The 26,155-nt window shown below is 39.7% G+C and overlaps 2 protein-coding genes across 4 annotated transcripts in view; one reads left to right on the forward strand and one right to left on the reverse strand.

Annotated features, from left to right (window-relative positions):
* Nucleotides 1-23,952, reverse strand: part of RPA1 (replication protein A1) — a 66,298-nt gene extending 42,346 nt beyond the window's left edge. For both annotated transcript variants that reach the window (XM_034640353.1, XM_002918029.4), the window contains exons 1-4: nucleotides 23,806-23,952; nucleotides 10,707-10,757; nucleotides 9,575-9,653; nucleotides 8,814-8,922 (exon numbers count right to left, since the gene is read on the reverse strand). In XM_034640353.1, coding sequence (XP_034496244.1) covers nucleotides 8,814-8,922; nucleotides 9,575-9,653; nucleotides 10,707-10,757; nucleotides 23,806-23,838 — 272 coding nt within the window. In that variant the 5' untranslated portion in view covers nucleotides 23,839-23,952. The remainder of the gene's footprint in view (nucleotides 1-8,813; nucleotides 8,923-9,574; nucleotides 9,654-10,706; nucleotides 10,758-23,805) is intronic.
* A 130-nt stretch (nucleotides 23,953-24,082) lies between these two features.
* SMYD4 (SET and MYND domain containing 4) overlaps nucleotides 24,083-26,155 on the forward strand; it is a 52,564-nt gene continuing 50,491 nt past the window's right edge. Inside the window, exons 1-2 of one of the 2 annotated variants that reach the window (XM_034640328.1) lie at nucleotides 24,083-24,422; nucleotides 25,284-25,429. In XM_034640328.1, the coding sequence (XP_034496219.1) occupies nucleotides 25,296-25,429 (134 nt within the window). In that variant the 5' untranslated portion in view covers nucleotides 24,083-24,422; nucleotides 25,284-25,295. The remainder of the gene's footprint in view (nucleotides 24,423-25,283; nucleotides 25,430-26,155) is intronic. The other variant, XM_011223416.3, reaches the window with a different exon arrangement.

Consider the following 26,155-nt stretch of genomic DNA (forward strand, 5'->3'; position numbering starts at 1 on the left):
ATGTGGGGCTCGATCCCAGAACGCGGGGATCACGCCCTGAGCCGAAGGCAGACGCCCAACCGCTCTGCCACCCAGGCGCCCCCATAGCGTTATTCTTAATAGCAAGAAGGTAGAAACCCAAATGTCCAAACAAATGGATTAACAAAATGTGACATATTCATACAACAGAATATTATTTGGCCATACAACGGAATGAAGTACTGTTACATGCCACACATGGATAAACCTTGAAAACATTATTCTACATTAAAGGGGCCAGTCATGAGGGACCACATATGATTTCATTTACATGAAATGTCTAGAATAAGCAATCTAGAGAGACAGAAGACATATTAGTGGTTGTCTAGGGCTAGAAAGAATGGGGAGTTTGGGAGTGATAGCTGAAGGGTACAGGGTTTATTTTGGGGGTGATGAAATACTCTAAAATTAATTGTGGTAATGACTGTACAACTCTGTCAATATATTAAAAACCATTTTACACTTTAAAAGGATGAATTGTAGCTGTATGTGAATTACATCTCAATAAAGCTGTAACCAATAAATAAATAAATAAATAAATAAATAAATAACAAAAACTATGGCACTTACCATTATCAACAACAGCCAAACTATGGAAAGAGCCTAAATGTCCATCGACTGATGAACGGATAAAGAAGATGTGGTATATGTACACAATGAAATACCACTCAGCCATCAAAAAGAATGAAATCTTGCCATTTGCAAAGATGTAGATGGAGCTAGAGTGTATTACGCAGAATGAAATAAGTCAGTCAGAGAAAGAAAATACTGTATGACCTCACTCATACGTGGAATTTAAGAAACAAAACAGACGAACATATGGAAAAGAAAAAAAAAGAGGGAAGCAAACCATAAGAGACTCAAGCAGAGAGAACAAACTGAGGGTAGAAGGAGGGAGGTGGGTGGGTGGTGGTCATTAAGGAGGACACTCCTTATGATGAGCACTGGGTATTACATATAAGTGATGAATCACTAAATTCTACTCCTGAAACCAGTATTACACTATATGTTAACTAGAGTGAATTTATTTATTTATTTATTTGAGAGTGAGAGCGAGAGAGTGAGAGCACACGATCAAGAGGGAGGGACAAAGAGAGAGGGAGAAGCAGGTTCCCGGATGAGCAGGGACCCCCACACAGGGCTTGATCCCAGGACCCTGGGATCATGACCTAAGCTGAAGGCTGGCACTTAAGTGACTGAGGCACCCAGAATTTAAATAAAAATTTGAAACAAAAAAAGAAATACTAAATGAATTTTGCAAGGTTGCTAAAACAATGTGAATATATATAGGGGCGCCTGGGTGGCTCAGTTGGTTAAGTGTCCAACTCTTGATTTCAGCTCAGGTCATGATCTCAGGGTCCTGGGATGGAGCCCCACATCGGGCTCTGCACTCAGCAGGGAGTCTGCTTCTCCCTCTCACTCTCCCTCTGTGCTCTTTCACTCCCTCTCAAATAAATCAAAGTCTTAAAAAAAAAAAAGAACTAATAGTCAAGGAATATATGAAAAGACATTTCACCTCACTAGGGAAATATAAACTAAAATAATGATGACTAACAATTATTCATAAAAATTAGCAGTATCCAGAATGTTGACAAGGTTAAGGAGAAACAGGTTTTTGTTGTTGTTGCTGTTGTTTTAAGTATCAGCTTTTTGAGATCATCACTCATGTACCATTCTACTTCCCCACCCCTAGGGAACCACTAATCTGTTTCTTTGGATTTGCTTATTTAGAAACAAGCACTCTTACACAAAGTTAATGAGTATGTTAACTGGTATATTTTCTGTAAGACATGTCCTTTGACCCCATAATACTAATTCGAGGAATCTGCTCTTCAGAAATAACAGCACGAGCACATAAAAATAAATGTACAAGAATGAATGCTGAAGCCCTATTCGGAATAAGCCCAAATGACCATCAAAAAAGTAAAAGGTAAATAAACTTAGATGTACATACACAGGTTCTCAAAAGAAGTAAGAAAGAATACAAGACATGCCACCATTCTGAGGTGGTGGAATAAGACAAAGCCCACGGGAGTGAAATTCTATCCCTGATTCGAGAATGAAGCCTAAGTTTTTGTACTCAACCTGAGCAAAGCTCTCCACCCTCTCCCATAACCATACCTTAGAGGACAGGAAAATGGATAGAAAGCACCACTCAAGCACTCAAAGGTAGCCTGGAGTGGAAGATAACAGGTCCCATGTGGGAAGGCTGGCAAGGAGATGTACCTATCCTAAACTATGTCAAAGCCAAATATGATGTCTGACAGAACTACCCACATCAAGAGTGAACAAGATAAAAAGAAATGACATAGCAACAATGCAACATATAAAGTATATAAAAATAAAAGGAACAAAGAAGGCAGAGACAATTAAAGAATCCAATCTAGAAGAAAGCATAAGTCAAGAAAGGGAATAATACTTTCCAAGAGTGGTTTGAGAAATAAGACTAAGAATTTAATAAAATAAAACCCAAAAGATGACATAAAACAAGAGACTGAGAAGAAAAAGGGAGCTTGAGAAGTTAAGACAAAAATAGAACAAAAGTAATACCATTATACATCTAACACTTAAACATTATAAACATCAAAAAACAGCAAGGAGAAAGGTAAAAACTGAACTACAATAATGTTGGAAAATCTTGACTTAACCCAATATATGCATTAGAAAAAAAGACTAAAGCAAACTGAAGACACAAAGGGAGGACAATTATCCACAATATAAGTAAAAATTAAAGCTCAAATAAACTAGGAAACAGCATTAACGAAAAGAATCTGCAGACGGAAAGGCCTACCATATACCAGAAAAAAAAAAATGGTAAGAACAATTGACGTTAAGACATACCCTGCTTAAGTCACTGAACTTGAAACATAACCAAAAAATTTTTCCATTTAATCCACAGAACCTAATCAAGTTCCATCAACTATCTAAATGATGTCCTTATTAGCAAAAGGATCCAGTCCAGGATCACTTGTTATATTTAATTATCAAATCTCTTAAGACTCCTTCAATCTGGAACAGTCAGTCTCTCAGTATACACAACTTTTTTCCTTTCATGCTTGAGATTTGAAAATCAGAGGTCACTGGTACGCCTGGGTGGCTCAGTCAGTTAAGTGTCCGACTCCTGGTTTCAGCTCAGGTCATGTCTCAGGGTCCTGGGATCACGTTGGGCTCCCTGCTCAGTGGGGAGCCTGCTTTTCCCTCTCCTGCTCCCCCTGTTTGTGTGCTCTGTCAAATAAATAAAATCTTTAAAAACAACAACAACAAACCACCAAGTTTGTGTTAATTTGTTAGAGCAGCCACAGCACCCACTGACATTTCCTGCATACACTGGTTACCAAAGGGTGATCCTCTAATTCCGTCATTCCTTCTACATTTGTTAGATGGCACTCTATTTTAAGAAAAACCTTTCTCTTCCCCCATGTATCCATTTATTCAGTATGGACTTATGAACTCCTACTGTTTTTAACTGGTTATAATCTGTTCCCATTTTTATTGTGGTTTATAAATTTGCTTTAGATTTGGCAAGTGTAAGATTCTGCAAGCCAGTTTCTCTGTCCTTTTGACAGGGTCCCATCTCCTTTTGAGCACTTCTTTACCATCTGACACATTAAGATAGTCCAAGCCTGTAACAAGCCATCCTCCAAGATGCCCTAGTTCCTTTTAATGTGAAATGGTATTAAGAAACCAGGATCTGGTGCTAACTGGGCTCATAGCTTTTGGGGTGTTGCTCATCCAAAGCCCTCTCAGTATACAGATCTAGGGAATACAGACATACGCACACACACACCACACAATATATGTATATGCATACACCAACCAGATCTGAACACATTTTTCCAAAGAAGATACACAGTTAACCAACAGGTGCATGAAAAGATACTCTACATCATGACTCAGGGAAATGCAAATCAAAACCACAATGAGATAGCACTTCAAATCTGTTAGAATGGCTATTATTCAAAAGACTAGAAATAACACATGTTAGCAAGGATATGGAGAAAAAGGAACGCCTGTGCACTGCTGGTGAAAATGTAAATTGGTGTAGCCACTGTGGAAAACAGTATGGAGATTCCTCAAAAAATTAAAAATCAAACCACCGTAAGATCCAGCAATTCCACTTCTGGGTATTTATCCGAAGAAAATAAAAGTACTAACTCAAAAAGATATATGCACCCCCATGTTCACTGCAACACTATTTACAAGAGTCAACACATGGAAACAACCTAAGTGTCCACCAATAGATAAATGGATAAACAAATTGTGACACAGGGCACCCGGGTGGCTCAGTTGGTTGAGCGTCTGCCTTCAGCTCAGGTCATGATCCTGGGTCCTGGGATCGAGCCCCAAGCGGGACTCCCTGCTCAGCTGGGAGTCAGCTTCTCCCTCTCCCTCAGCCCCTCCCCCCCCCCGCTCATGGCACACTCTCTCTCTAATAAATAAAATCTTTAAAAAAAGAAATTGTCTCTCTCACACACACACACACACACACACACACACAGAATATTATTTAGCCATAAAAAAGAATGGAGTCTTGCCATTTGTGAAAACATGGATGGACTTCCACAGCATTATGCTAAGTCAGACAGAGAAGGGCAATTACCCTATGATCTCTCTTATATGTGGAAATAAATAACAACCTCACAGATACAGAGAATAAACACACTGGTGGTTGTTAAAGGCAAGGAGTAGGAGGTGGGAGAAATGGGAGAACTATTTTTGTACTTAGTTTAAATAAATTGAGTTAAAATAAGATATACTAAAAAAGAGAACGATTTATTTATTTAGCTCCACACCCAGCACGGAGCCCAACTGAGGGCCCAAACTCACAACCCTGAGATCAACACCTGAGCTGAGATCAAGAGTTAGACACTCAACTGGCTGAGCCACCCAGGGACCCCAATAAAATATATTTTTAAAACCTCAAACTAAATGTTTACATCTAAATCTATCTATCAACAACCTTGAATTCACTCTGAAACCTTCAAGTCTAATCCAGAATCAGATTTCTCCCTTGGCCAGCTCCCATGGCCTTCAACATATTTCTTATTAGATCAATTCCCCTCAGAGGTAACTAACCTCCTGTCACCACCTGCAACTGCTACACACACGGACGTTCTCCTCCAAACGCTCGAATTCCAAACCTAGTTCTAAGACCACCACCACCCTATTACAAACAAGCACCCTCATCTCCCCTGACAACCTGCTGCTGTCTCGGATCCCCAAACCCCCAGATGCCTTCCTCTTTTGCTCAGGATCCAACAACCACACAGACTCCTGCCTTACCCTACTCAGGCTCTGACAACCCGTTCTGGGCTACAGCCAACCTCTCCCCATGTGTGTTCTCCTTACCTGCTCTCCCACCCCCTGTCCAGCCCACGAAAATACCTTCCTCACTTTGGACTAACACCTGGTTCCAAGCCATCACCATGGCCACCACCATCTGCCCCTAGTAAACATCTACCTTGCTTGGCCCCACCTAATGGCTGTTGACTAAATTATTCAGGAAGGAAGAGAGAGAGTAACAATAGGTATACTGTCATTCCACTATCAAAAGTATTTCTATCTATCCACCAATTATTGATAAATACACACTGTGAGATATCTGGAATGGTGCTCACTAAATCATAATATGGTTATTTCTGGGTTGTATGAATTTTAGACAATTTTTTCCTTCTTTGTACCTTTCACTGCATTGCTTGACTCAATGACTCTGTGTGTCATTTTTACTAAAATATTCATATTCTCTAAAAATCTGAATATAAAAAGAGCTACAAATATATTCTAAGAAGCACTGGTGAAAAATTTTAAATAGTGAAGTGCTATTAATGTTAACTAAATTATGGTAAATCTATACAATGACATACTAAGTAATATATGACATAGAGGGGATGCCTGGGTGGCTCAGTTGGTTAAGCATCTGCCTTTGGCTTGGGTCATGATCCCAGGGTCATGGGATCGAGTCCCGCATTGGGCTCCCTGCTCCTTCCTCTGCCTACTCTGCCTGCTTCAACCGCCCCCACCCCCGGCTTGTGCTCTCTGACAAATAAATAAAATCTTGGGGCGCCTGGGTGGCACAGCGGTTAAGCGTCTGCCTTCGACTCAGGGCGTGATCCCGGCGTTATGGGATCGAGCCCCACATCAGGCTCCTCCGCTATGAGCCTGCTTCTTCCTCTCCCACTCCCCCTACTTGTGTTCCCTCTCTCGCTGGCTGTCTCTGTCAAATAAATAAATAAAATCTTTAAAAAAAAAAATATATATATATATATAGAGGGAGAGAGAGAGAAAGAGAGAGGTTTATCTAGGGATATGTAAAAATGACCACTATAAAAAAAAAGAATATTATAAAACCATGTTATGGGGGCGCCTAGGTGGCTCAGTTGGTTAGGTGACTGCCTTTGGCTCAGATCATGATCCTGAAGTCCCAGGATCGAGTCCCACATCAGGCTCCCTGCTCGGCAGGGAGTCTGCTTCTCCCTCTGACCCTTCCCCCCTCATGCTCTCTTTCTCAAATAAATAAATAAGGGGCACCTGGGTGGCTCAGTCATTAAGCGTCTGCCTTGGGCTCAGTTCATGATCCCAGGGTCCCAGGGTCCTTGGATCGAGCCCTGCATGGGGCTCCCTGCTCAGCGGGAAGCCTGCTTCTCCCTCTCCCACTCCCCTGCTGGTGTTCCCTCTCTCTCTGTGTCTGTCTCTGTCCAATAAATAAATAAAATCTTTAAAACAAAACATATTATGAATTTTTTTAAGGAAAATACAAATTTATAAGTACTTACATTTACAGAAAAATTCTGGAAGGATAAAAACAAAATTTTTAAGAATAGTTATTTGTAGGCAGTGGAATTACAGTTATTTTTGTGTATGTGAGCTTTGTTGTTTTTTTTTTATTTTAATTTTTTAAGATTTTATTTATTTATTTGCCAGACAGAGAATGAAAGCAAGTGAGCACAAGCAGGGGGAGGGGCAGGCAGAGGGAGAAAAAGGAAGAAGGAGAACCAGGCTACCCGCTGAGCAAGGAGCCCGCTGTGGGACTTCATCCCAGGCGTCCCTTGTTTTTTGTTTAAGTAGGCTCCACACCCAGTGTGGGGCTAGAACTCACAATCCCAAGATCCAGAGTTGCCTGCTCTACCGACTGAGCCAACCCCCCTTTGAGTTTTATAATTTATGTGTATATTACTTGTATAATAAAAGTTGTTTTACAAAACACAATGACAAGAACACAAAATTCTATCAGGGGGAAGATCCTACTATATGATATAGAGAACTAAGTAGCTGTCAACCTAGAATTCTACACCTCATTAAATTCATTTAACTGAGAATGAAACATACATTTTTAGATGACAGATTTTTATCATTCACAAACTTCCCCTATAAAAGCTGCTAAAAGATATTCTTCAGGAAAATGAGAACTGAACTAAAAAAGAAGGAGTGTAATGAAGGAGACAAAGGGAAACTAACAAACTATGGGTAAGTCTAAGTAATGGCTGTCTATATAGAGACTATACTAATTCAAGGAAATAAAAACAAAGCTGACTTAAAACACTAAACACAGACATTTTGAGACCTTTGCATTATTTGAGAGGATGGTAAAAATACAAACCTATTTTAGAATATCTGTTAATTCACATACGGATTTTTTAAAATGTGAGAATATCCGCAAAACAAAACAAATAAACAAAACACAGCAAAAATAAAATATATTTCAAACCATAGAGGAAAAAAAATTAAGGAAAAACTCAATCCAAGGCAAGAAAAAAATAAAGCAAAAACATGGTAAAAACACAAAAATTAGAGGGGCGCCTGGGTGGCACAGCGGTTAAGCGTCTGCCTTCGGCTCAGGGCGTGATCCCGGCGTTATGGGATCGAGCCCCACATCAGGCTCCTCCACTGTGAGCCTGCTTCTTCCCCTCCCACTCCCCCTGCTTGTTCCCTCTCTCGCTGGCTGTCTCTGTCTCTGTCGAATAAATAGAATCTTTAAAAAAAAAAAAAAACACACAAAAATTAGAAAGAAAATCAATAATAAATTAAGCAGAATAAACTCACCAACTAAATCTCAAATTGATTTCTAAAATCATATGCTGTTTATAAAAGACAACCAAGGTTAAGAATACAGAAGCCGAAAGTTAAAAGAAGGATAACGATACAGCAACAAATATAAAGCAAAACATACAGGTAATGCTGTAACATACATTAACATACCCTTATTAAGATGAGAATGCTTGCTATATTTGTTTCCCATGTGTTCTGTGATTGGAAATAAAAAACTTAAAAGCCTCTCCCCGACAAAGTCCTATTTTAGCAACAGTTACCCGGGGTAGTACTGCTGCTCACCACTACCCCTCTAGCGTGCAGCGTCTGTCAGTACTCAGCATACTCTGTATTGGCTGAATAAAGTATTTACCATGAAAGATTCAAGATTGCAAAAAAGGGCCAGCATTACATAATTAATTACATAATTTTTGCTCTTATAAGTTACCCTTTTCATTAACAGATATTTCAAAAGAGAATACTAAAATCAGTGCCTCTGAAGAGATTAGAAAGAAAAGTTCTGCATTCTGCTTTAATCTCCTGCTTTGAAATTTCCAATTTGCTTCCATATTTCTCTTCCTTTGGTGCCACGTTTTAGTCACCCGAGTTCAAATCTCAATAGCTGCGAACTCTTAGCTGAAAGCTCATTGTCTTTGATTCCTAAATGAATTTTGGCATCCAACAGATTTCTCTGTGGAAAAATTAGTCCCCACTCTACAACACAATAAAACCAAAGAAAACCCCCCAAAACAAAGAAAAACACCACATACCGTCCATCTTTCAGAGTGTTAACAATGAATCGGTTAATCTGGCAAATACAGTTGCTAGACAATTGTTCTTCCTCAACGAGAGGGTTCAACTGTGTTGCCAACATGAAAGCTGAAAAGCACAGAGATTACTTTAGTCCCCACATTTCAGTCATGACAGTCTGAAAGCTGATCACACCTGGACTAGCAAAGGAAAACAATGCCTTGAATATGTTCCTGAAATTAAAACCACTCAGATTCTGCACAGTGAAAAACAATATAATTTACTGTGCGTTAAACATCTGATGGTACTTTGAAATGTATTTCTTAAAGTGCCCAAAATAATTTTTTCCATCATTCAGGTTTCATGACAAAGACTTAAAAAGTCTTTTCTATGTTCTTCACCTTGTGGCTAGAGACAGCAAGCAATATTCTGCAAATTCTCTTTCTCCCTTGTAAAGTTTCCAACATAGAAATAAATCTCCAAAAAGGCAAGTATAAGACAGCTAACCCATTATATTCACTAAATGTCAATACCATCCTGAGGGAAATTAATCAAAGAAAACAGAGCACCAGTTAGAGAAAATTAATTAAGCCAAAGTGGCAGCTTTCCACTGGATCCAGTCTATTGTTAGAATGCTCCCTGCCAGCTGTAATTCCGTCTGAATGAAGTGCACAGCCAAGCAAATGTACACTTCTGAAATGCCCCAAATTATTACCATCAAAGTGCTGCGTGTTCTTTTATTATTTAAATACAAATTCCTAGATTTATACATCATACTTACAGGACAGAGTGTTCAATCCATCACTCATAAGCAGTCGATAACGGGGCGGACTATTCCCTGTGATAATGGGACGGATGTTCTAGGATAGAAAATTTGATTTGTTAGCCAAGTTGTTTTCCCAGTCCCCAGGGATAAGTAAGCTTAAGTAGCAGGACAGTGGGTTTGCCATTAGTTCAACAAACAGTGAACTGCTTGCCCATTCTCTTGACATCCAAATCTAAGCAACAGAAAATTGGATTTCATGATTTTCTCACCAACCTCTCCCTATTAACATTAAACACAACATAGATGAGAATAAAATGAGTTTCAATACTCTTCTGTTCTCTCTCAACTCAAATTTGATTGAAAATTAATTTTTAAAAAGATAGGACAAGGCACCTAACATATGCAAGGCGCTACACAGAAAACATGCTAAAAATACAAAATGGAAAAAAAAACAACCTTGCCCTGAAGGGGCTTACAAATGAGGTGGAGACAGAGGCAAAGACACATAGGAGAGTTATGCACATGACATGGGGCCACAGTGAAGACATTTATTACAACTTGAAGGAAATCAGAAGCAGCTCTCCAAAAAAAGTGAAATACATATACAGAGCTTTAAGATGAGTGGCAGCGAGTCTGGGAGTAACAGGGAGATCATTAGGCCTACTGACTCAGAATCTGCAGATACGATCCAGGGTGCTGCTTCTATGCATTTTTTAAATTCCCACTAAAATTTGAGATCCCTTAAATGAATGACAGGGTTAATGAAGAATTTTAAGCACATACATTCATTGCAGGCTCATGTAAGGCAGATTTGAGTAAGACAAACCTCAGGGCAGGAAGAATAGTAAGGAGGCAGTAGAAATAGTCGGTAACACTACAGAATCCATCAATTGTGGAAAGAACGGAAAGGCAAAGCCTCAAATCTGAACCCCCAAAGTTAACTCTGGCTAGCATAATATTTAAAAAAAAAAAAAAAAGGTCTGGTTTCTCTCTTAGGGCTACAAGAAGACTGGCCTATTTTCTGGGGGGTGGGATGAGGGTGAGAATTTCCTAAAGTGGACGAATCTGTGTGTGCTTCATCAAATGTAATTTGTAATTACATAAATGTTTTTAAAATGTTTGACATAAAACAGTCATAGGTACTCACAATGACTTGGAGAATGGGTTTTATGGATGTATCTCCCTGTTGCATTATGGCCTGAAAAAATAAAAACAGAATGAGATATACATTCAAATCATGACCAAAATCTGACATACTTTTACAGTTTGGTATTTGGAATAAACTACACATAACATTATTAAAGACACTTTTTGGAGCTTATCATTTGAAAATCCAGTTTAAGTTTTATCACTACGGACAAATCATAAAATCATAAAAGTGGGATACATGCTTACCAACAAAGATACACTTACTACATCCAAAATACAGGCATCACATACGTACTCATTATTCAGAACAGCCCATCAATTTGACTACAGTGCTCCTTATTAGAGAATTAGTAAAGTATTATACGGCCTTAAAAAGATGTTTATATAATACTGGTTGCCTCTTGTGGGAGAACTGATGAGTGGAGGCCACATGTGGGAGGCAGACCTCACACTGAATCCTCTTTTTACACCTCTTGAATTTTAAATCTCATGACTCTATTAGGAATTATGAAAATAATATCTAAAAAAGGGGAACCTGGGTGGCTCAGTCAGTTAAGCATCTGACTCTTGATTTTGGCTCAGGTCATGATCTCAGGGTTGTGAGTTGCAGCCCTGCATCAGGCTCCACACTAAGATTCTCTTCCTTTGCCTCTCCCTCTGCCCACCCCCAAATAATCTAAAAAACCCACACCAGATTATCGATCAGGCTTTTAGTTAATGTTTAAAAAGCCATCATTTAAAGGTAACCATCAGGGGGTGCCTGGATAGCGCAGTCTGTTAAGCATCTGGCTCTTGGTTTCTGCTCGGGGCTCGGGTCATGATCTTGGGGTCTTGGGATCAGGTCCTGCACTGGGCTTCTTGCTCAGCACAGAGTCTGCTTAGGTTTCCCTCTCTCTCTGATCCTCCTCCCCACTCTTGTGCATTCTCTCTCTCTCAAATAAATAAATAAATCTTTAAAAAATAAATAAATAAAGGTAACCATCAGAAAAACTAAAGCAGTCAAGACTGATTCTCTGGCCTCTGCTTTTGCCCACGCTGAAATAAACGGTACCAGCTCTTCCAACCACCAACTAAAAAAATTGGAGAAAAATATATAAACTGTTTTCAAATACAGGACAACAGGGACAGCAAGACTGTGGTCATTGAAATGAGCGGAACCCTATGCTCATCCTGGCTTTCTGCAGAGGCACTTTTAGACCACAGCATGGACAAGAGAACCCAAGAAGAATGTAGTAGCCCTACTGAGCACAGATCAGAGTTCAGGGAGGTGAGTTAGCTGGATATCATGGATGCAGAGTACCAGAGATGAAGGAGCTACACAGAGAAAAGAGCTTCAGTAAGCTACACAGGGGTTCTCTTGAGTCTCTGGCTGAATTCTAAGTTGGGCATACACAGAATGAGATTCTACAAGGTCAGGCAAAGAGTAAGTATTAGAGAGCTATAAACTGAAAAATCAGTGGAGCTCACACAGGCTAGAATACAGGTGAGTTCTCTGTAGCCAGAGGACAGAAAACTCAATAAACATCTGCTGCATTCAGTAGAGACCCCAGAAAGGCCATGCTTTAGAAAGAGAATTAAACTAGACCAACGTAAAAGCTATTCTAGACCCATTCCAGTCTCTGAGGGATCGGGGGATTTGCAAGTAAATTAACAGTCTACCAAAACAACTCAAAATTCTTTTTAAAGATTTATTTATTTATATGAGAGAGAGGGAGAGAGTGGGCAGGCATGCATGCACGAGGGGGAGAGGGAGAAAGTTGTCAAGCAGATTCCAAGCTGAGTGAGGAGCACAAGGCAGGGCTTGATCTCATGACCCTGAGATCACAACCTGAGCCAAAACCAAGAGTCAGACGCTTAACCAATTGCACCACCCACGTGCCCTACAACTCAATATTCTTTAAAGAATTTTAAAATACTCTGTGAAACAGCATGGGAAGTAGGCAAAAAGTACTTTTGCTGCACACTGGAGTACTGGCTGTCACCCCAAGGAAAAGCACTTGTACAGTTGAGTTGTGAGTTGAAACAACTGCTTTTTCACAGAACACCATTTTGACTTGCAAGGCCGAATGACAAACTGGTTACTCAAATTTCAGAATTTAGTAAATATTTTCTCAAAAATAAGGTGAACCTGTTTTCAAGGAAAACAACAGTTACTGCCAATTATACAAGGGTTTTTTAGTGAAAATCAGAACTTTTGAAAACTTATTCACCCAACAATGAGCTTTACAGCTTCTCAATGCTTATAAACTTTTCTGATTAAATTAGCAAGATTAATAAGTACGAATTTTTGTTATATAATGAAATATATCAATATTTCGAAGATCTGCATAATGCAATGAGCCAGCATTTTCCAAATGACCAATGCATGACATTATAAATAATGCATAGGCAAAAAAGACCCATTCAAAATGCAAGACAGGCCAATCCTTTTTTTTTTTTTTAATTAATCAGAGAGAGCGAGGGAGAGATAGCGAGCATGAGCGGGGGGAGGGGCAGAGGAGAGGGAGAACGAGACTCCCTGCTGATCAGAGAGCCCACCACAGGGCTAGATCCCTGGGATCATGACCTGAGCTGAAGGCAGAACTTAACGAACTGAGACACTCAAGTGCCCCAAGACAGACTGATCTCACATTCCAACTAACCTTTAAAAAACTACAATTTGTTGAGTTTTGACAGAGTATTAGAGAAAAGCTTTGTCTATTCACAACCATTTCTGACACCATATGTGTGGGTTTTCCACATGAAGCAACTCTCGGCAGATACCAAGTGGGTGTCCTACAAGTCATTTCAAGTCCAACAAGTCAATTCTGATACTACCTGGAGTTAGTGTAGACCCCATAGGTTAGACTCAGTCCCACAGGACCATCCCTTGCTTACTTCAGATACCAACCTAAAGCAGTGGGTCCTCAGGATGCCCACACTTCTGCCTTACTTGCCTACAAATGGGAGGTTCCTATGACCCCCTCCTCAGGCTCCAAGAACTCAGGGAAACATTTTCCCGGTTTATTATAAAAGATATTATAAAGGATACAAATGAACTACCAGATGAAGAGGTACACAGGGCAAGGTCTAGAAGAGTACTGAGCATAGGCATTTCTGTCCCTGTGTGGAGTTTGGAGTACATGACCCTTGTGGCATGTAGATGCGTTCACCAACTTGGAAGCTCTCGGATCCCCGCTGTTTAGGGGTTTTCTGAAGGTCCCATTACATAGGCATGATTGATTAAATCACTGGCGATTGGTGACTAGATCAATCTCCTGACTCTCTGGGGGACAGTGGCAGGGCAGGAGGGGAGTTTAGGGTTGAAAGTTCCAACCTTTTTTTGAAGATTATTTGAGAGAGAGAGAGTGAGCGAGTGAGCGTGAGCACGAGTGGGAGGGGGAGAGGGAGAGAGAATCTCAAGCAGACTCTGCACTGAGTGCAGAGCTGGACATGGGGCTCAATCCCAGGACCCTAAGACTATGACCTGAGCTGAAACCAAGAGTCAGATGCTTAACTAACTATGCCACCCAGACTCCCCAAGGCTAAATATATGTCCCTAATTATATTACAATACCACAAGGATAAAAAAAGAAGCCTGAAATATTAAAATACTCCCTCTTTTTCCAGCTACATACCTGAGGCCAGATTTCCTTCATACAGATCACCCCCCCAAAAATATCAATATACCAAATGCAGAAGCTGATACGAAAATCTAGCTTCATCTAAAGCCAGATGCTAAAGCAATGTGCAAAAATGTAAAACAATATCAATTTTCTATTTGTTTTGAAATATATAGCTATTTTTCACAAAACATGTTATTCATTGTTAGAAGTTTACTATTACCTTAAATGTATAAATATTTTTAAAATATCTCAGTTATAATTTCAAATATGGTAAGGTAGATATCTCACAAAAAAAAGTTCTTAGGGGTAAAGGGGTAATGATTGTTTTTTTAAGATTTTATTTATTTACTGGACAGAGAGAGACACAGCAAGAGAAGGAACACCAGCAGAGGGAGTGGGAGAGGGAGAAGCAGGGTCCCCTCTGATCAGGGAGCCCGATGTGGGGCTTGATCCCAGGACCCTAGGATCATGACCTAAGCCGAAAGCAGACGCTTATCAACTGAGCTATCCAGGTACCCAGGGGTAATAATTTTTAAGAGTGCTCTAAGATCAGGGTGTCTGGGTGGCTCAATCTGTCAAGCTCTTGATTTTTGGCTCAAGTCATGATCTCAGGGTTGTGAGATCAGGCCCATGTCAGGCTTGGGGACACAGGGCACTGGGCATGGAGTCTGCTTGGGACTCTCTCCCTTCATCCCTCACCCTGCTCGAGCACGCACTTGCTCTCTCTCTGTCTCTCTCTAAAATAAATAAATAAACAAAACTTTTAAATAAAAAAAAAGAGTATTCTAAGATCAAAATGTTTGACGTTGAGTATAGCATAACATACAGAGTTGTCCAATCACTGTGTTGTACACCTGAAACTAAGATAATGTTGTGTATCCACCATACTTAATTAAAAAAAAAAAAGAGAGAGAACCACTGTGTTTTAGACTAAATATTTGTGTCTCCCCTCCCCCAATTCATACGTTGAAGCCCTAACCCCCAGTGTGATGGGAGCCTTTGGACGTACTTAGTTTTAAAGACATCATGAGGGTGAAGACCCCATGACAGAATTATTGCCCTTAGAAGAGGAGGAGACACCAGAGCTCTCTCTTCCCACAGACAAAGATGAGGTCATGTGAGCACATAGTGAGATGGAAGCTGCAAGCCAGGAACACAGCCCTCACCCAGAACTGAATCTGCTGGCACCTCAATCTCAGATTTCCCAGCCTCTGTGAAAACTAAATCTGTTGTTTGCACTACCCAGTCTATTTTGTAATAGTAGTCCCAACTAAGATGAAGTGCTCTACAGCAATCCTTAAAAAAGTAAAGCAAAGAGTACAGCTAATAAATATATAGTGGAAATAAATTCAAATCATAAAAAAATACTCAAATAATCCAGAAGTCAGGAAAAGCTAAACAACAACAAAAAGATGGGACAAGTAGCGAAACGAAAAACTTAAACCCAAACATGTAACTATATTAAGTGTAAATGGTTCAAGTACTCCAATTAAAAGGCAGAAATTGTCTTAAGATCCAACTATTTGCTGTCTACAAGAAATGCACTTCAAATATAGAGTCAGGTTAAAAATGAAACATTGGAAAAAGATGTAGCATTACTGGCAGGCAAAGAAGGCTTCAGGACAAGGAATATTACCAGTGGTAAAAAAGGACATTTCATAATAATGGGGTTGATTCCTGAAGAAGACACAATGATAAATTTATGCACCTAATAACAAAGTTTCAAAATACATGAAGCAAAAACCTACAGAATTAAAAGGAGAAATAGACAAGTCCACTATTATAATTGGTGGTTTCAATACTCTTCTTTCAGTAATGACAGGGCAAATAGACAAAAAAAATACGTAGAAGAATATGAAAGATAAAACTATCAACCAACTTGACCTAATTAGGTCATCTAACAATTGCAGAATAGTGCACCTAGAACATTTTCATCAAGATTCCATATGCTGGGAAATAAAATGAGTCTCAATAAATGTTAAAAGACTGAATTTAGAGACTATGTTATTTGACCACACTGGAATTAAACTAAAAATCCTAACAATAAGATATCTAGAAAACTTCCAAATACTTGGAAATTAAACAGTAAACTTTTTTTTTCTTCAGTAATCTCTATACCTAGCTTGGGGCTTGAACCTAGAGATCAAGAGTTGCGTGCTCTACCTATCAAGCCAGCCAGGCGCCCTGTAAACAATGAGCTTCTAAATAACCCATCTGTTGAAAAAGAAATCACAAAAGAAATTAGAAAGTATTATTAACAGAATGAAACTGAAAATACAATCTACCTAAATGTATGGGATTCATTACAAATGCTTAGAGGGAAAATTAAAGCTTTAAATGCTTAGAGAAGAAAAAAGGCCCCAAATCAATTATGTAAGCTTCCATCATAAGAAGCCAGAAAAAGAATAAACTAAACTCAAGCAACTCAAGCATGTAGAAGGAAGGAACGATAAAAAGAGCAAAAATCAATAAAATAGAAAATGGATAAACAACAGGAAAAAACAACTGAACCAAAAGCTGGATCTTTGAAAAGATTTAAAAAATTGATAAACCTCTAGTTAATCTGATCAAGAAAAAGAAAACAAACATTCTCAGTATCAGAAATGAAAAATGCAAAAAAAAGAAATGAAAAATGCATCACAATAAATGACATATATATTAATGTATACATACACGAGATAATAAGGGAGTATTAGGAACAACCTTATGAAACAACTTAAATAGGTAAGTCCCTTGAAAAACACAAATTATCAAAACTGACATACAAAATGTAGAGAATCTAGATAGCACTATATCCATGTATTTATAACTATTTATAGTTATAAAGTCTGTTTCTGTTTTGTTTTATAGATTCAACATGAAATCATATGTTATTTGTCTTCTCTGTCAGGCTTATTTCATTTAGCATAATACTGTCTGGATCCATCTATGTTGTCACAAGTGTCAAGATTTCATTCTTTTTTGTGGTTAATACTCCTCTGTGTGTGCATATACTTATAACTCAACACAGTTATATAGTAATATAGATATTACAGTTATATATAGTTATAACTTTGTAACTATTTATAACTTTGTAACTATTATGCTGAATTTATAATTTAAAATATTCCAACAGAGATAACACTAAGTCCAGATGGCGTTACTGGTAAATTTTATCTAACATGTAAAGACAAAAAAATATCAATCTTGCATAAACTATGTCAGGAAATAGAAGAGAACACTTTCCAACTCCTTTTAGGATATTAGGTTTACCTCACAGAAAAAACAAAGTCATTCTAAGAAAGAAAAACTACAGACTTATATACCACTCATGAATGTAGATGCAAAACACCACTACACATTCACTAGGGTAGTTAAAAAGACTGACAAAACTGAGTGTTGGCAAGGATATGGAGCAACCAGAATTCTCACAATCACTTTGGAAAACAGTCTAGCAATTTATTTATTTATTTGTCAGAGAGAGAGAGATCTCTAGTGCACGCACAAGCAGGGGCAGCGGCAGACAGAGTTCGGAGAAGCAGGCCCCCCACTGAACAAGGAGCCCGATGTGGGACTTGATCCCAGGACCTTAGGATCATGACCTGAGCTGAAGGCAGCCACTTAACTGGCTGAGCCACCCAGGCAGCCCAAACTGAACACATGTTGATGAGTTTTTATTATATACATTATAGTTTTTATTACGTATAAATCACACTGAATTTCAATAAAGGTGATTTTTTTTTTTTTAAGTTTCTAGGGAACAGAACTGGGGTAGGATGGGGCAAAAAGTCAGTTAACTTCATAAAACACCTTTCTGTTCTGTTTGATTTTAAAACCACATGTATGTATTAATTTATTATTCTTTTTAATTTGTGTCATCATAAAGTGATTATAAAATTAAATCTTCTGGGACATACAACATGATATGTACACTTAAGACAAAATTACCTTAAATTTTCCAAATTAACATTGCCTATAAAAACACAAAGTAAACCCAATTAAAACAATGGGCAAAAGACTTTAGAACAGACATTTCTCCAAAGAAGATCTACAGATGGCCAACAGACACATAGGATCCTCAACATCACTAATCATCATGGAAATGCAAATCAAAACCACAATCAAATTGGCTATTATCAAAAAGACAAAAAGTATGAAGTGTTGGCAAAGACGTGGATGAAAGGGAACCCTTGTACAATTTTGGTTAGGAAGATAAACTGGTGCAGCCACTATGGAAAACAGTATGGAGGCTCCTCAAAAAATTAAAAATCAGGGTCGCCTGGGTGGCGCAGTCATTAAGTGTCTGCCTTCGGCTCAGGGCGTGATCCCAGTGTTCTGGGATCGAGCCCCACATCAGGCTCCTCTGCTAAGGAGACTGCTTCTTCCTCTCCCACTCCCCCTGCTTGTGTTCCCTCTCTCGCTGGCTGTCTCTGTCAAATAAATAAATAAAATCTTTAAAAAAAAATTAAAAATCAAACTACTATATGATCCAGCAATTCCACTTCTGGGTATGTACATGAAGAAACAAAAGCACCTATTCAAAGAGATATATGCCCCGTACGTTCACTGCAGCATTATTTATAATAGCCAAGATAAAGAAGCAACCTAAGTGTCCATAAAGAGATGAATGGATAAAGACACACACACACACACAGGAGTATTACCAGCCACAAGAATGAAATCTTGACACTTGTGACAACATAGATGGATCCGGACAGTATTATGCTAAATGAAATAAGCCTGACAGAGAAGACAAATAACATATGATTTCATGTTGAATCTATAAAACAAAACAGAAACAGACTCATAGAGGAAACAAATTATTGGTTACAAGACTGGGGAGTGACTGGGGGTTCAGGTGAAATGTGTGAAGAGGATTAAGAGGTTCAGGCTTGGGGCACCTGGGTGTCTCAGCTGGTTAAGCGTCTGCCTTCGGCTCAGGTTGAGATCTCAGGGTCCTGGGATTGAGCCCCACATCAGGCTCCCTGCTCAGCGGGAAGTCTACTTCTCTCTCTCCCTCTGCCTTCCACTTCCCCTGCTCTTACTCTCTCTCTGTCAAATAAATAAGTAAAATCTTAAAAAAAAAAAAAAAAAAAAAGAGGTTCAGGCTTCCAGATATAAAATAAATGGGTCATAGGGATGTAATGCACAACACATGGAATTTAGTCAGTAACAATGTAATAACTTTGTGTGGTAACAGACAGCAACCAGATTTATCATGGGGATCATTTCCTAATGTATAAAATACCAAATCACTATGATGAACACCTGAAACTAATAGAATACTGTATGTCAATTATACTTCAATTAAAAAATACAAAGCAACAGAAAGTAATAGTAAGGGCACATGCATTCAAATCTTCACCCCACCGACAAATTATTTAACTTCTCTGCACTTTAATTTCTTCATCTGTGAGATGTAGATAATTATAAAAATCTACCTTACAGGGTTACTGTAAGTACTGACTATTATAGATCATTGGAAAAGGCAAAAATATTAGTTCCCCTCCCCTTTCTTTATATTACCCAATAAATTAAGATACAAATACTATTTATTCTATTTACCACAATACCTCCATGCATAATCTCTTCTTTTATGATGTTAGCTCTTGCCCCAAATGCCTCTACTATTTATGTTAGTTGCTTACCCTTTGGGCCTGTGTCTTTTAAACTAAAATGATACTACTTGCTTTAGCTGATGATAATCACAGTTGGCAAAGGTTTTCCACACTGTCACCACAAACACAAAAATTGTCTTTGTCATTTATGAATAAAATGTAAGTAATACTTGACCTAACATTGGAAATGTTTCCAAAATTTTGCATACAGCAAAAACTAAGCAATCAAATTATTAACACCATAATCATTCTTTCTAAAAGTGAAGAACAATTCCTAATTTGTCTTGAAGGCACCGGGCAGGGTGGGGGGTGGGGGGAGGCACCTGGGTGGCTCAGTAGTTTAAGTGACTGACTCTTGATTTCAGCTCAGGTTGTGATCTCAGGGTCCTGGGACCAAGCCCTGCATCATCAGGCTCCCAGCTCAGCGGGGAGTCTGCTTGTCTCTTTCTCCTTCTGCCCGTCCCCCTGCTCACCCATGCACTCTCACTCTCTCATAAATAAATAACATCTTTTCTTAAAAAAGAGAGAGAGAGAGCACAAGCAGGGGGAGCAGCAGGCAGAGGGAGAAGCAGGCTCCTCGCTCAGCAAGGAGCCTGATGTGGGACTTGATCCCCGGACCAGGTATTTAGGAGACTATTTTGAGCAAAAAAAGATGTAATTTCAGGCCTTGAGAATTTACAATCCACTGGGGAATACAGAAAGTACGAATATTAATCAAATAAAAAGCAAATAAGTATAAAATTACACCCGCAATTACTAATAAGAGATAACATATACTGAGCATTTACTGTGTACCAGGCATGGACTAAGCACTTTAAATGTAATAGCTCATCTAATTCTCCCACTAACCTTAGGCAATAGGTACTACATATAATTACCCTCATTTTACAGAAGAGAAAAGGCAAAGTTTAGTATCTTGCCCAAAGTCACACAGCTAATAAGTGAACAAGCAGGAATTAGGGTCTCAAAATAAAGGGAGTCAAGGAAGGCTTCTCTGAAGAACTAACTGAGCTAAGATTTGAAGACTGTTAGCCAGGGAGGGGAGAGTGAAGAACCATACCGGCAGATGGAAAAGAACGTGCGAGAGTATGGAATATACCAGGAATTAAATTTTTAAAAAAAGGAAGAAAAAAGAAAGACACAAAGAAATTGGAAAGACATTCCATGTTCGTGGATTAGAGGAATAAATATTAAAATGTCTACACTACCCAAAACACATTTAATGCAATCCCTATCAAAATGCCAGTAACATTTTTCGCAGAACTAGAATAAGCCTAAAATTTCTAAGGAACCACAAAAGACCTCAAGTAGCCAAAGCAATCCTGAAAAAGAAAAACAAAACCATTGGCATCACAATTCCAGACTTCAAGTTGTATTACAAAGCCACAGTCATCAAAACAGTATGGTACTGGCACAAAAACAGACACACAGATCAATGGAACAAAACAGAAAACCCAGATATAAACCCACAATTATATGGTCAATTAATCTTTGATGAAGGAGGAAAAGAATATACAATGGGAAAAAGTCTCTTCAACAAATGGTTTTGGAAAAACTGGACAGCAACACACAAAAGAACGAAACTGGACCACTTCCTTACAGCATACACAAACACAAACTCAAAATGGATTAAAGATCTAAATGTGAGACCTGAACCATAAAAATCCTAGAAGACAGCAGAGGCAGTAATTTCTCTGACATCAGCCATAGACACATCTTTCTAGATATGTCTGCCTCCTGAGGCAAAGGAAATAAAAGCAAAAATAAACTACTGGGACTACATCAAAATAAAAATCTTCTGCACAGCAAAGTAAACAGTCAACAAAACCAAAAGACAACCTACTGAATGGGAGAAGATATTTGCAAATGACAGATCTGATAAGGGCTTAGTATCCAAAATATATAAAGAACTACTACAACTCAACACCCAAAACACAAATAACCCAATTAAAAAATGGGCAGAAGACATGAACAGACATTTCTCCAAAGACACACAGATGGCCAACACACACGAAAAAATGCTCAACATGACTCATCATCAGGGAAATGCAAATCAAACCTACAATGAGATATCACTTTACACCTGCCAGAATCGCTAAAACCAACGACACACAAAACAAATGTTGGCAAGGATGACATGAAAAAGGAACCCTTGTGCACTGCTGGTGGGAATGCAAATGTGCAAAATGAGTATGGAGGTTTCTCAAAAAGTTAAACTGCACTATTGGGTAGTTACCCCCCAAATATGAAAACACTAATTCAAAAGGATACATGTTTATTGCAGCATTATTTATAATAGCCAAATTATGAAGCAGCCCAAGTGTCCACTGATAGATGAGTGGATAAAGAAGATTTGGTACATATATACAATGGAATATTATTCAGCCATAACAAAGAATGAAATCTTGCCATTTTTAACAACATGGAGAGAGCTGGAGAGTATAATGCTAAGAGAAATAAGTCAGTCAGAGAGAGACAAATCCCATATGATTTCATTCATATGTGGAATTTAAGAAACAAAACAAATGAGCAAAGGAAAAAAAGAGAGGCAAACCAAGAAATAGACTCTTAACTATAGAGAACAAACTGATGGTTACCAGAGGGGCGGTGGGCGGGGGGATGGGGGAAATAGGTGAAGGGGATTAAAGAATACACTTTTTATGAGCATTGAGTAGAGAATTACTGAATCACTATATTGTACACCCGAAACTAACAGAACACTGTTATGTTAACTCTACCGGAATTAAATTTTAAAAAATTAAAAAACAACAACGAGGCTGGAAAGGAAGAGATATCAAGTGGGAATATGCAATGATGGGAATGGTGTGTGGGGGTGGGGGGGAGGTTATGCTGGGTGGAAGTCAGTGGTCCAGGCAAGAAACAATAGCGCCAGAGTGGAAGAAAAGAAGTAGATGGATTTAAGAGATATGTGTGGAGGTAAAACACCGATTTGGTGATGGACTGAACATCTAAGCTGATGGAAGTCTGTAGGAAGAATGATTCCACAATTTCTGGCTAGCATAGCTTAATGGAAAATGGTGCTATTCATCGAGATAGGGAACACCAAGAGCTATTCATCGAGATAGGGAACACCAAGAGGCCCAAATTTAGCAAAATAACGGATTTGCTTTGGGACATGTTGAATTTAAAATGCCTTTGAGCTATCAGGTAGGCAGACATATTACAGAGGTTTATCTTTCAGAGTTAAAGGTGGCTCCGGACAAAGAAATGTGTGAGCAACTGACACAGTCGGTAATGGGACTGTCTTAGTGGAAGAGGTAGAACATAACCTTGAGTAAACAAAAACTTACAATGAAGGACCAGCAAATAAAACGAGGAAAGACCAGCCACGCCAAGTCATAGAAGTCAAAAGAGAGTGTTATCAGAAAGAAGTAATGCTCAAAACTGCTCTAAAGAAGTAACTCTCAAACACTGCTGAGAACTCTGGTAAGTTAAAACTGAAAAGTGTCTGTTAGATTTAACGACCTGGAAGCACTGCTAATTCCTGCCAGGGTTCTTTCTGTAGTGATCGAGGAAAACAACGGATTGGAGTCTGTTAACGGGAGGTGAGCTGAAAACAGACAACTCCAGAGAAGTTTGGCTGTGGATACGGGACGGGGAGGAGACAGAGAGTGGCGCAGGAGGGTGATTGGGGGCGATCGAGTTAATTTTGCTCCGTTTTCTTAAGCAGAAAAAACATGAACGTGTTTAAAAGACGACAGTAAAAATTCTTCGAGGAGAGGGTGAGAATTCTAGGGAGTCACCCGACGGTACCCCCCTGCATCTTCTCCCACGTTCTCCCCCCACCGCCTACAGCTCCTCTCTCCCTTCTCCACCCTCACAACCCCAAGGCCCACCGCCACTCCAGCCCGCCTGCCCGCAGGCGTCTCCTCACCGCAATGGCCCCCTCGCTCAAGCGGCCCACCATGACTGCGCCGCGCCAACTCCCGCGCTCCGACGCCTACGCAACCCCTGCTTCACTCCCGGGGCCCCGCGCGCTCCAAAACTATTGGGCCAAGTAGCTGCAGGCACCACCCCCGCCTTCTGACATGCGCAAGGCACAAGGGCGGGCTTAGGGACGGAGCAGCCACCGCATTGGCCGAGGCGCTGCGAGCAGCCCACGTGACCTCCCGGAGCCCGGGTTTAGGACCTAGTCACCTGACGACTGCGCCTGAGGGCGGGGCCTGAGCTGTGGGGCGCACCAGGGATGACGCGATCTCTTTCTCTCAGCTCGAGTTCCAGTCCCTGAAGGTTTTCGAGACGGTTCTCGGAAAAAAACCTGGCTGGGCCTTTGGCTTGCAGACCGACTGTTAGCCCAGAAGAGAATTAGAGCTGTTCCCTGATAAATCTGCTGCTAACCGTAGGCAAAGCAGTAACGATTCCTCAGCAACGCAGAGCCGAGCTCCCGCCGTTGCTAGATCCTGAGCTTGGCACAGTGGGAATTTCCGAAGGTAAATAGGATCCGGTCCCTGCTTTCAGAGGAGAGCGTAGTCTGTCGAGGGAGTTACCGCAGTGAGTAGCCCTAACTCCAGGCAGACATGATTTGGGCCTCAGGAGAAACACAAAGTGTGCTGCACTCACAGATGAAAAATCAGGGAAGGCTTCCTGGAGAGGGTGCCATTTGAACTTGGTCCTGAAGGGTGTATCAGATTTGCAAGGTGTACTCTAAGTGAGAGTAAGGATGCTCCTGGAAGAATGCATGGCCTATGCAAAAACTAGAGAGGTGAATAGCCTGGCAAGCTGGAGATAGCTTTAAGGAGCTTAGGATAGTAGGGTACAAAAGAAGAGGTGAGACTTGGGCATTAGAAAATGAGCCCAGGGGTCAAATTTGTATTCCCAAAATGCTTGGAGGAGCATTGATTAAGGCAGAGGGCCAACATCTGTCTCAGTGTGGAGGATGAGTTGAATTTAGGGGGTAGGGTAGGGAACTGAGGCCTTGGAGACTAGTTACGATACCGGAAAGAATGCCAGACGAGATGGTGCGGCTTGAACTAAAGAAATGATCTGGGGATTGAAAGAAAAAACTGAACTCTGTAAGAGATGGAAACATTTGTTAATGTACTAGTAGCTGGGGGGAGAGAGAGAAAAATCTGGAATATTTCAGGTTTCTGACTTGAGGAGCTTGGGAAGATGGAGGTCTAAGAGGCAAGCGTGGTGTGTGGAACGAAGTAGGCCTTCAGTAAATATTTCTGAATAAAAGGATGTTCAGTGAACAGGTGTGAGAGAAAATGGATCCTCAGCATGTAAACTACAGAAAAAGACTGCAAGAATTGATTTTGTTGCTTCACGTTTGCTTGAGTGAAATCTTAATTTTTTTGTAGAATTGTGCATTTGTAGAAATCTGAATTCCTTATTTTCTTATTCATTTTATAGACCTAAAGTAGAATGGATTTGCCTGTGGATGAGTGGAAATCGTATGTATTTCGGAAATGGTCTTTGCTTCCGAAGTCCATTCAGGATGCAGTTTCTACAGCAGATACTTTAAGGGATCTCTTTCTTCACTCCTCTTCACTTCTTCAGTAAGTGTGTGAAAGCTTTAACCTGGGAAATTTTGATTTAGAAAATGTTCTCTTTTTTTGTCATTTGCTCTCAAGTTCTATCTGATTTTCATGGAAGGATTAAGTTCAGATTTTTATATTTTGGGGCATTCATTAGTTCTTGCTATTTCCAGTTTTTCCTAACCTACTATTATAGAACAGGCAGGAATGCTAATGGCTTTTTTGGTGTCATTGTTATGTTTCAGTAATCAGTGCCTTGCTACAGAAACTAGGCTGTGAACTTTGCCATCTCCCAAAAGATATAGTGGGCATTTACTAGCTACACATAGAAATTTATTTATTTATTTATTTTTAAAGATTTTATTTATTTATTTGACAGAGAGACAGCCAGTGAGAGAGGGAACACAAGCAGGGGGAGTGGGAGAGGAAGAAGCAGGCTCCCAGTGGAGAAGCCTGATATGGGGCTCAATCCCAGAACTCCGGGATCACACCTGAGCCGAAGGCAGACGTTTAACGACTGAGCCACCCAGGCGCCCCTACACATAGAAATTTATAAGTGCTCAAATTGAGAAAGGACGTTAGCGGTCATATCGTCTAACCCCAGTATTTTTCTGACTCTCTTGACTACCCTCCTCAGTAAGAAATACTATTTTATATCACAACCTAGTATATATATGTATATAAAATTGAAATTGAAACATTCAGTAAATTTTTTATTGGTCACCTATTTTATGCCAGCCACTGTGC

The sequence above is a fragment of the Ailuropoda melanoleuca genome, chromosome 13 (assembly GCF_002007445.2).
Source record: "Ailuropoda melanoleuca isolate Jingjing chromosome 13, ASM200744v2, whole genome shotgun sequence".
NCBI classification, from domain to species: domain Eukaryota; kingdom Metazoa; phylum Chordata; class Mammalia; order Carnivora; family Ursidae; genus Ailuropoda; species Ailuropoda melanoleuca.